This window comes from Semicossyphus pulcher, unplaced genomic scaffold, assembly GCF_022749685.1.
Source record: "Semicossyphus pulcher isolate SPU_LCO1_2020_fin unplaced genomic scaffold, fSemPul1.0.p SCAF_25, whole genome shotgun sequence".
Lineage (NCBI taxonomy): Eukaryota > Metazoa > Chordata > Actinopteri > Labriformes > Labridae > Semicossyphus > Semicossyphus pulcher.
The window spans coordinates 7151509-7163762 of NW_027211699.1; the positions used below are offsets into that span (position 1 = coordinate 7151509).

General features: G+C 42.5%; 1 protein-coding gene across 3 annotated transcripts in view; it reads left to right on the forward strand.

Moving 5' to 3' along the window:
* Positions 1-1510: 1510 nt before the first annotated feature.
* The window catches only part of LOC138604410 (glutamate receptor ionotropic, NMDA 2B-like), a 153871-nt gene continuing 143127 nt past the window's right edge, over positions 1511-12254 (forward strand). Inside the window, exons 1-3 of one of the 3 annotated variants that reach the window (XM_069676337.1) lie at positions 1511-2410; positions 8938-9088; positions 10863-10970. In XM_069676337.1, the coding sequence (XP_069532438.1) occupies positions 10944-10970 (27 nt within the window). In that variant the 5' untranslated portion in view covers positions 1511-2410; positions 8938-9088; positions 10863-10943. Of the gene's footprint in view, positions 2411-3886; positions 4161-8937; positions 9089-10862; positions 10971-12254 lie in introns of those variants that run through there. The other 2 variants (XM_069676341.1, XM_069676340.1) reach the window with 2 other exon arrangements.

A 12254-nucleotide genomic window follows, 5' to 3' on the forward strand; every position in this document is an offset into this window, starting at 1 on the left:
AGGCAGAGACTGTTGAAGGCGTCGAGGAGCTGTCGTGCTGCATGTTCTGATGGGTCCATTGAAGATCAGACGAGAGAGAGGAAAGCTACTGCAACTGTTTGTGCTTTGTCACATTTGAAGCCCCATTCTCATGGAGTCCACCTTCACTTTCATCGTAAGGTAATTTCTTTATTTACTTATCTATTATTTTTATTTAAAGGAGGGTAAAACTAACTTAAGTAAATACTAACTCAGGGGAGGAGACAGAGAGCACTGCAGTGATTTGTAATCTCTCTTTCCTCTCTGTCTTCCTCTTTTATTTCACATTTCACTGTAAAAAGAACTTTAGCATCAAAGTGAGCGCTGATTTTAAATAGTCGCTATACAGTGAGACAGTAATCCCTGTCTCTTATCATTGTTTTATACTGCCGCAGCAGTCAGAACAACGAGTAGAAGAGCATAAATGTGATAAATAGTGTTTAGATTCTCCCTTGCACATATTGACAGCGCTGAATTACCTGGCAGTGCGAAATGAGCATTTCATGGCTGTTGACTTCAGTGTGATTTAGTTTTTACACATTTTATTTGGAGTCCTGACACTGAAATGGACCAGAAGTGATGTCAGAAGACAAACAGCTCGCTCAGCCAATAGATGGCTTTACTAGAGCGTTTGTCCCGGTCGCTCAAGGTGGATGTGTCATGTGTTCAAGCCTAAAAACATCACAACTTTCACTGCAACTTTTTTAAAAAGGCTGCAACAAAATCAGGCGTATTTGGCCGCAACAATCACAGAAAATGCTGCGAAATTCTGGAGGGACTGATAAGACAACGTAACACAAACATTAAACATGAGACTATTAAACGACTATGTGCATGCCTAAAGAAAAGAATATATCAACACTTGTAGACAGCGAGACAACATGAGAGATAGATTATTATGTAAGGTACACAAGGTTAATCAGTATGTACAGTATAAACAGTGTGCATAGATTCATGTTAGACGAAGTGAGGATGTAAACGTGATTTTAAAAAAGTGTATCGAGACAATTAAGATGAATAATCTTAAAGACAGGTAGAGAGGATGTTGTGTCACCTGGTTGTTGCACATGGACTTCTCAGAGTGACGTACACAGCTCTGCCTGAGGGGAGTGTGAGCCGTGTGTGTCCTGCTGTGATGAGTCTGCACTGATGTCTCTGCTGAATTTGAATCAACACATGTCCTCAGACCGGTTTGCCCGACACTTCACTCCCAGTGTTCCCAGTTGTTCGAGCTTGTGTATTGATAATTGACTCTAGGGGGAGCCAGTCTCTTATCAGTTTCACACACCGGTTTGTTTCCTCGACATTTGTTGGAAGGCACCTCTCTCCCCCTCTTCCTCCTCCTCCTCTCTCTCTCTCTCTCTCTCTCACACTCTTTCAATGAATACTAATGCAGCGTGTGGGCCCACCTCCCTTCCTCCCATCTTTTCGCAGGGATGGGCGGGAGAAGGGAGACAGAGTGATTCCAGCTCAGTATCCTCGCTCATGAGGCAGGCAGTGCTTGACTCGCAGCAGTGCCCAATGCCTTTTTTTTTCCTCCCACTGGGCAACGTTGCTGATACTTTGTGTTGCCGCTGCAACAATGTCCAACCTGTGTGAGTGGCACGAGATTTCAGAGCAGAGTTGAGAGAGAGGAGAGGACGCCTGTGCCTGCTTTTTGTCATCTGGATGGGAAGTGTTTTTTGGGAGGAGAGACAGAAGAAAGCAGAAGGCAGCCGGGGAAGGGGAACAACTGGCACCAGCCAATCCCCCCTTCCACATATAGACTGGAGACAACGGAGGCCACTGGAGTATTTGCTTTTATCTTTCGTTTTTTGTTCTTTTTTTTCCTCATCGCGCTGCTGGGAGGTGCTTTACCTTTTCATTTGCTTGCTCTCTCGGTCCTCTGTCTTCTCATCTATTTCGCCATTTACCTGGTCAACAATTTCTTCTATTTATGAGCCAGACAAGGAGGGGGAGAGAGGCAGAGAGACAGAGAAAAAGAGAAAGAGAAAGGGGAGGGGGATCTTTTTTTTTTACCCCCTTTTATTCTCTTTTTTTTTCTCCCCTTCATTCATTCTCCCTTCCCTCTCCATCGCTTTCACTCCCAGCCTTTTCTATCCCTGTGCAGCCCACGCTCCCTCCTCCTCCCTCCACCGCCTCCCTCCTCCTCCTCCTCCCCACCTCTCCGCTCGCTGTCCACCCTTAACTTTGGCTACTTTTTTGACTCCACCTGTGTTTTAATTTCCTTTCTTTAAACCTCTAATAGAGACATTTTAATTGGCTTGCTTGTCTTTTCTATTTATGCCTTTTTCACTTTTGTACCTTTTTCCTATTTCCTATTCCCCCCTTCTCTTTTTTCCTCCCACCATCCTATGCATCTTTTTTGGCCGATTCTTAATTCTAACCATAGGTAGGTCTACTTAGTGTTTAGTGTCTGTCTCAAAGTCTTTGTTCCTTTTCTGTGTATGCGAGGTGTTTCGTGTGTTCGCACATACATTAAACACACCTTGACACGCACACACACGCACACACTGGCCTGTAATCTGGCTCTGGTACACACCATGAATCCCCTCCCATCCGGCACTCAGCTGATTCTCGCCTCATGCCATGTCATCCTCCCATCACTCCCCCCTTACATACTCTAATCTGTGTTCCCTCACTTTGTTTTTGTCTCCTCAACCAAGACCACAGTGACTCATCAAGCAAGCACCTTCCCCAGTCGTCATCACGGAGCCACATTCTGACTGCCTGTCATTTTTCTATGTTGCACAAAAGTCTGTGTTTCCATTAAAGCGTCTGAAATGCCCCTTTAATCTCACACACCGTCCTCCTCACATGTCCTTTTGTCCGCTGAGAAACCTCACACCGGTCCCGCAGAAAAAAAACTGACGCCGTTTTCTAGCCGTGGTGCGTTTAAGTGTTCATCAGGTGAAGGTCAAACTGAGCAGAGGCCTAATTCATGAGCAACAGTGCACTCTTGTTTCTAAGCGGATTTCCAGGCCAGCTCTTGTCCATTCTGTCTGGGTGTCATCTGTGTTTATACACTCCTCCCGCCGCCTCCTTTCCTCTGCCCTCTTTTCCCTCTCTCTCTCCTCTCTCTCTCTCTCTCTCTCTGTCCTCTCTTTCTCACTCTCAATCTCGCAGACAGACTCACACAAGCACTCAAAGAGAATGGACTAGAAAAAAAAAACTGGCTTTTATCATCCAGAGGATTTTTCTCCCTTTTTTTCCTCCACCATCATTTTCACTTTTTTTCCACCAACTTTGCTTGAAGCTTGAATCTCTTTAATCACCTCTTTTCTTTTTTTTTCTTCCTTCCATCACTTCCACCTTTTCCTCTGAATTGATCCACTCATTGATTCTCGTCCCATTTTGTTTTTGTTTCCATCTGTCGTCTAAAAAAACATCTCCCGTCCCGCCGCTCACACGTCATTGACCTGCTTGCATCAGAGAAGAGTCGCTCTTTATTTTGCATTTGGGTGACGTACGTTTGCAACTCATCACCTCCACTATACCTCCTTTTTAAATGAAATACAAAAGAGGCAGATTATTCACGAATAATCTTTTGCATTTCAGGAAAAAATAGCACATAGAGTGGCTCGGAAGAATTAAGCTGACTGCAAAGAGTAATTTGTGTGTGTAAGCGTGTGCGCCTGTGTGTGAGCGTCAGGGAGGCACAGCTTTAGACAGATGCATAGCAAAGTGAAGCAAACCACACAACTCATTTCTTTGTCCATCTCCTTTGTTTATATCTCCACCTTTTTTTCCTGAAGGAGACTTAATGCCTCTCCTCTTCAGTACATGAAGATAATGGGAACTTTTGATCAACTGCCACCCTGATAAAGGCGCTCTGGATTTAGCAGTTTTCCTGTGGAATTACCCTTTAAATCCTGGATTCGATCCCAAAAGAAAAAACAGATTAACAGTTATTAAAAACTGTCCTAAATTCTGGACTTTTCTTTTTCACTTCTTTTTCTAACGGACTGACGCTGAATTCAATATTTCTTTTTCAACTATTGAATCTTTAATGGGATTTCACTAACGCGGATTAAAGACTCAAGCAACATCTTTGTCTGTTAGTTGGTGTAAAAATCGTACAATTTCTCCAGCCTCCAAAAATCCATTAAAATCAATATTTTCTAATGTTAAGGTTTGAATAGGTGAGTACGGTGCCTTTAATCCACACATGCTGTTATTGTTGCATGTTTGGGATGATGATTAATTGATGTAGATTAAATACTTTTTCCCATGAAGCCACTCTGTTGTGCATGTGTGGGTGTGCAGACGTGTCCTTGAATGTGTGTGTGTGTGTCCCTCACACTTCACCACCATTCATCCTTTATCAGTTCCTCCACATGAGCCTTTAATTCTCTTCTTACTCGTGTGATGTAAAACCACCTGCTCGGATCTAAACACGCCTCGTAATGTCAGATTGTGTTCGACGCTCTCCAGCTGATGGAGCAGCCGCTTCTTGCCCATCAAATCACCTGATCCATCCTCTTATTTAAAGCAGTGTGTGTGTGTGTGTGTGTGTGTGATATAGTCAGATCAATAAAGTAATCTACATGAGGCGACACACCGCATTGCAATCACTCTGATCTGCTGTTATTCCAAACGTGCAGCGCTTGACGCCGGCAGGAGGCAGCGGTATATCTCGTCTCTCAGTGTGTCAGAGTGAAATCTTGTGTCTGCAGCAAACTGCACATTCACACCCACGCGCCTGCAGACCCCTCATCCATCCATCCATCACAGCTGCAGCAGCAATTGACCCCTTTTCTCTGATTAACTTTCCTATCATTCAGCTGACAGTGGTTTGGATTTGTGTGTGTGTGTGTGTGTGTGTGTGTGTGTGCAGAGTCAAGGTTACGGCTACATACCTGTGAAACCCACCTGGGACCCGCTCTCATAACCGGGGACCATTACCCCATTCTGCTCGCCGCTGTTGGCACACATGTGACCCCTGTAGCCTCTGTACAGATGCGCACTTAAGCTCAGGTAGTCAGTCAGAGCTGTGACAGCTGCAAAATGGACGCCTCTGAGACACGGATCTTTTTACTGTGATCATCACAGAAATCGCACGTGTCAGTTTTATAGACGGGTTAAACATGCTCTTTGTTGGAATATTATTGTTCTCTAAACTTGGTGGAGGGAGTTTAAAGCTAATTTGGCGGAGCTAAGGGTCCGATTCAGTTGGAAAACTGGAGTTGATTTGTGCAGTGTGAAGCAGAGGATGCTGATAAAGTTTTTGAAGGTGGACACAGCCTAGCGCATCTTTCATGCAAACAAAGAGGTGATATGTTGGTTTTCATGGTGGATTTTATTCGGGATAAAGAAGGAAAAAAAGAATATATTTGCGGCTTTTCCCACCTTGTTTTCCTTCCAGAGTCACCTTGGAAAGGAGCAGCACATTTTGGAACATAAATGAATGTTCCTGCCAAAAAAGACATCGTACTTATCGTCTTACCCGCTTTGTTTCTTAGTCTTACTCTAATAATTAAAGTGTACCCTCTTTCTAAATGAATAACGCTCGTGTAAATATAGCCACCAATTTTTATTGGGCCATAAATCAGTTGTAGTTGTTGACCAGGGGTCACTTGCACATATTTCAAGCCACCTGTCAATTTTTAGTGTCTGAAACCGGTTTGATGCCAGAAGCTTAGGTGAAAAAGAAGTCTGCCAAAAGTCTCCAAACGGAGCTTAAGAGATTTCACAGGCGCCGTGTTTGCAGTCGTCATTGATAAACAGGCCAGGAGAGGAGACAGCAGGGGCTGAGGAGATTCATAATCCTACCCTCTCTTCCTACTGGTTCTCTCTCTGTCTCTCCTTCTCCCCATGTGCGACCTAATGAGACGACAGTGCGACTCCTGCGTCTGACTCTCAGCGCTGAACCTGCCTTAATGAATCCAGCAAAAACACTCGGTTAGATATTTAATCTTCGTATAACTAGGAGATGTTCAGGTACCATTTTTTCATTCTTAATACCAATTCTGATACCTCGGCTTGAGTATTGGCCGATACCTAGTACCTTGTCGAAACCACACCGTTGTTGTTTGTTATCATCACTAATAATTGATAACCTGATGGTTTTTGGAGGGCTTATCATTTATTGTATGGTATCGGACCAGTGCATTAACTGCGATACTTACCGATACCACATTTTAGGCCGTATCACAGGCCGATATCGATCCTGGTATTGGTATCATGACAACTCTAACTGGAATATAATTAAATTTAGGGATGTTCTGATACCATTTTTTGGTCTTAATACTGATCCCAATACCTAGACTTGAGTATCAGCCAATAGCTAGTACCCTGCCGATACTAGTGTGATATAAAAATGTACACTGACATTTTTCTAGCTTTGACTAGCGTCACACTCTCTGCTAGCAGCACACTGTTGTCACTTGATAATTCACTCAAAACCTGATGATTTCAGGAGGGCTAATAATTTATGGTATTGGGCCGATACAACATTTTAGGCCGATATCGACACTAGTATCGATTTCGAAAAAACTTGAACTGCAATTAAATTAAAGTAAGAGTTGTTCTAATACAGTTTTTTGCTTCCCAATACTGATTTGGAAATGTAAACTTGAGTATCGGCCTGATTAAAGAAATATACATAACATCAGCGGAAAAACACTTTTGCCAGCTTTGACTTACATCACACTCTCTGCTAGCAGCGCGCTGTTGTTGTTTGTTATCGTCACGTGATGATTTACCCAAAACGTGATGCTTTTGGGAGGGATGATAATTACCGTATCGGACCGGTGTATGGATACCCAGTACCACATTTTAGGCAGTATGGGAGGCCGATACCGAGACTGGTATCAGTATCGGAACAACTCTAACTAGATTAAGATTTTTATCTTTCTAAAACTGAATCCAAAACCTAGACTTGGTCGATACAGAGTACCCCTGTGATACTAGTACAATTAAAAAAAAACAACAACATAACATTGGATAAAAAAACAGTGAAACACACCATGCTAATCCGCTCGGCGATACCTGCTAGGTGAGTGAAGCCCCGGTGTGTAGCAGTGCTGATGTTTTTATACATGTTACACAGCTTTAAACCCGGATACATGAATGACGCATAACAAATTAATTGGCTCCGGTGGCCACTTACACTGATGGCTGACATTTTTCTAGCTTTGACTTACATTACACTCTCTGCTAGCATCACACTGCTAGTGCTTCTTATTCTCACACAATAATTTACCTTAAACCAGGTGATTTAAAGGCTTTTGTGCCTTTATTTTTTAGAGATAGGACAGTGGATAGTGTTGGAGGGAGGAGAGTGGGGAGGACGAGCGTCGAAAGGCCGAGGGTGGGAGTTGAACCCGGGGCCGCTGCATCGAGGACTGTAGCCTCTGTATGTGCGCCGCCCCACCTGTTGATTTGTTTGGCTACTTAGTTATCGGATCGGTGCATTGACCGGCATGACTGGCAAGTCTAATATAACTTGTGCTTGTTTAGGGATTGTCTGTTCTCAGAGATTTAGAGATAATTTCAGCTCATGAAGTCTAAAGGGTAGAAACGTAGCGCCTCAGATCCACGTGTGTTTGACGCTGTGCGATGACCTCATATCAGTGGAAGACACTTGGTGTTTACATTTTGCTAGCTTTGACTAACATTACACTCTCTGCTAGCACCACGCTGTTGTTGTTTGTTTTATTGCCGATACTTGCCGATAATTTAGATTATATCGAGGCCGATACCGACACTTGTATCGATATCGGCGCAACAGAATGCATCAAACCTCAAACATGTAGAGTTAATTTTAGCTCATAAAATCTAGAAACTTAGCACCTCTGATTCAAGTTTTGTAAGATGACCTCATCCGACGTTTTGTGAAATGACTCTCTGCGGCGTGCGTCTGAATCCCCGCTCAGCCATCAGAGAGCGAGCGGGGAGCCTATGTGGGACGACTTAAAAAGTACATCTCGATTTTTATTGGCAGCACATTCACTTCAAGCGAGCGGAATATGGGTCATGATCTGATATAAAAAGGCTGTTCAATAATTCATCCGAGCTGATTAGGAGAACTTGTATCGACGCAGACACCGTCCGTGAGGAGGGATGGAAGTACACAGCAAAGTGAGCGAGAAAAAAAAGCAACATTTAGGCCCCTTTGTGGGATTAGAGTAAGCTAGGAAACAAGCTAAAGCAGCGTAGGCCTTCTTTTGATGTTTTAATCTACTCCACGTTCACTCCTCTGTCTCATGTGTCGACGCGTGAACATGTGACGAGTTGTGATTACATGTTTGCCGGGAGTGTGTGTGCATGTTGAGTGAGAGGACCATCAATCTATTAAATATGAAAAGTGCAATCTGTTACCCCGCAGAGACTTTTTTATTATTCATCAACATATTTCAATTAATCATTCATTTACCTAAAGTATGGCCCACACTCTCCCCTTTAATTCTCACACTCGTATGGACGCGCGTGTGTGTTCGTCATATATGAGTTGTGTATAATCTGGATTATTAGAAGCTATTTATTATTCCTCTGATCTCACACACACTGTAGTTTGGGGGGTTGTTGGGGGATGAAGGCAGAGACAATTTAGTACTACAGTACATTTGGAGGAAATGTATTATTTATCAGACTGGGCTGGATTCTCCTCAAATCAGGCGGTTTTATCCCAAACACACACACACACACACACACACACATCCACACACACAGTTTACTGAAGAGAATGTGAGACGCATTTAAACCAATTAAGGAAGACGCGTTGAATTGTAATGGGCTTCACATTGGATTTTGATTGTAAATAATGACACAGAAAGCTGAATGATTTTGAAGATGTTCCTCTTTTAACCGTATTTATTCCTTCCAGGTCAGAGATTGCATCCCATGCCAAAGCTTGGTTTTATCAGAGTCTGACCCGCCTCTAACCCTCTGTCCTCCCTCTTCCCTCCTCCGTGACAGACTGGCGGACGTCAGAAAAACAAGAAACGCCAAACGTCTCTTCAGAGGAGCGAAGGGGAGAACAGAAGTGAAGCTGCTCCTGTGGAGTACAATTACCTCCAAAGTGCTGCTCGACCCCCTTCACCCATCGAGGATTTTACCTACAACTGCTGTGAGTCGACACCTTTGTCTCCCGGCAACACTGAAAGGATTAAATATACAAGAAGAGGCTAATCTTCGATCATCTCTATTTTGCTTCAACACACCTCCGAACACCTAATGAGTAGAGAGGAGTTATTCAATTAATCATGACGACTAAAACACCTTTATTTTATTAAGTGCAGATGGTTAGAGCCGACGAAGCTGCTGGTGGAGTGACTCCTGGAAGTGATGAAGGGCTAGTTTACTCCCGTGGTCGTTTTAGTCTCGTTTCTGAGTTAATTAAACTCATCTTTCTATTAATTATCTAAGAGTGTTGACAGGTGGGATTATTCCAGGTGATTAGTTCTGCCTGCGCGCACAGAGAAAAAAAATGTATGTGAACAGGAGAGGAAGGTTTTCAGGAAGCTTCTGACTGATTTAATTGTGTTTGGAGCATTTTTTAAAAAGAAACTACAATTGACAATATTCACACAGCGGCCATTTTCCTCCGGGTGGGAAGCCTGAATGCTAATATATTGTTGTACTGTTGTGTTCAAGTTTGTAAGTCACATAGATTTAGGGATTTTGACAATGAACATGAAACCTTTTCATATTTTTGGTTGGAAAAAACATTGGAAAAAACCCATTGGCTTACTTAAACAACAGCTAACGTTAGTAACCAGCCACTTAGTAGAGAATAGGTAGTGTCTGAAAGCTAATATTACTGTTTGGTAATGTTAAACAATATAAAAAGGAAAGGCTTAAATTCCTAGCTAACATAATGTTAGCTTGGAACAAGTAGAGTTAACATACTTACTAGCTAATACAATGCTAGCTAACGTGATGTTATCTAGGAAGTGCTTCAATGCTAGTTCTTGTTCATGTTGATGATGAACAGTGAAATCTGGTCATATTTCAAAATGAAAAAACATAACCCACTAGCTTACTTAAACAACAGCTAACGTTAGCAACCAGCCACTTACTAGAGAATAATAGCGTAGGAAATGGCTAAAAGATATTGTTACCTTTTAGTAGTTGTACACAATACAAAAGGAAAGTCTGAATTAAATTCCTAGCTAATAAAATGTTAGCTAGTTAACTTACTCACTAGCTAACATGATGTTATCTAAGGAGTGCTTGAATGCTAGTTGTTGTCCAAAGGTAGCTAATGGGTTATTGAATATGTTAGCCCACAACATGATGTATCTAGAAAGTGCTTGAATGCTAGTTGTTGTCTAGCTAATGGGTTATCAAACATGTTGGTTTACTTTGAAATATGGATATATTTTGCTCATGATTTTCATTGTCAAATGTCTTTTTATATTCTCATTAATTTTGACAATGAAATTAAAATCATATTACAAGATAAAAACACATGTTGACCCATTAGCTTAGTTAAACAACAGCTAAAGTTAGCATCTAGACACTTAGTAGAGAATATAACCGTAGAAAGTGGCTAAAGCTAATATTACCGAGTAGTAGGTAGTATTACACAATACAAAAGAAAGGGTTAAATTCCTAGCTAACATAATGTACTTAGCTAACGTAATTTTAGCTAACATGACGTTATCTAGGAAATGCTTGTTGATATCTAATGGTCTAACGTATCGAAGCAGTGAGATAACGAATGTCAGGTACCCTACATTTATATAACTAACCACCTGGAATACAGTAGAGCAACATTATATCAGCAGTGTGATGTCGAAAATTGTCGTGTGAATATGCTGGATGCTATAAAGACTTCAAGTTTTTGAGGATACAGTAGCTGGAAACAATCAATATTAATGTTGTCTTTGCTCTTGTAGTTGAGCCTCCCTCAGTCTGAGGCTATGAGAGGGAGAGAGGAGTCCCAGGCCGCACCATCATGCTACTTCTGAGACGCTGGGATGAGACTTTGGCTGGCAAAACACAAGGTAAGACAATTTTGATGAACGGCTTCTTAGTTTTCTCGTGTTGTCCCTGCAGAAATCCACCTAAACAACCCGTCTTATCTCACCTGGGTGTGTTTGTGCGTCCCCTCTCCTAAAGCTCAGTGATGGATGGTCTGAAACTTCCGCAGACTTTATTTGCTTCGCCCGATTTGCCCGCGGGTTCAGGGAGAAGGGTTCAAGGTGGAGCCTGCAGACGAATGGTTCAATCCTGGCTTTTTTAGCACAGTGTGCACTTTGATCAGCGGCAAACCTGACCCAGCTCCTATTGACTTTCAGGCTCATTTGCATGGCTCTACAGGCATCGATCAGGCAATTAAAGGATTTGTTCGAATTAGATTTTTGTGGTGGAAGTGTGTGACGAGTCCTGATCGTCAGCTGGACCGCGCATGTGTGTGTGAAAGATGGCGAGAGAGGCAGTATGCTTTGTGTGATAAGATAAAAGAAGACATCATTCTCTCTCCGTCCCTGCACCAAATTACGCAGAGAAAATGTGTTTCGCCACAAGGGCCCATGAGAGGCCATTATCATATCAGCACTTTCAATCGTTTCCTCATACATTCATCTTCTTGCTTCATGGTGCTTGGCTCTTTTCCTTAAAATTTCACTTTTTCTCCTCCTCTTTTCCTCTCCTCCTCCTTCTCCCTCCCTCCTCCTCTTTTCATCTCATCCCATGCTCCGTAAATCAGCTGTGACGTTTAAGAGACTGAGCCTTGCTGCAGAGGAGCAGGAGAGAGAAACTAAATTTCCTCTTCTTCTTCTTCTTCTTCTTCTTCTTTTTTTTTTTCAAGGCAGTGGTTGTTTTCTTTTTTTCTCTGGAGAAGGGGAGGGGTTTGTTACTCGGGCAGCAGAGCGACAGAGTAATGAAGTGCCTCAGCCTCGGCCGTCTGCCGTTAGCTGAAAGTCACACAGCTGCCTCGGCTGGTGCTGACGCTGCAGATTGCCTTACTATCGCCTTACGTCACAAAACATTAGCATATAAATGAATTAACAGTGACGATGAATCTCATTAAATACTCCACGTTACCTTCTTTGAAAAAAAATTAGCATTCATACTTTACAGTTACAGCTTATGAGTCTAATAGGCCTGTTTTTCGAGCTCTCTTACATAAACGCACTGGCTGTAATAATGACTAAAATGAAGACGTATTACAATAATGATGTTTTTAAAAGCTTTATCTCCAGCCCGTGTTTACCTCCCCTAAATGTGATTTTGCCCCCCTAATTATATCACCACCACTTAGCGCCATTAATTGAGTGCTGCACTAA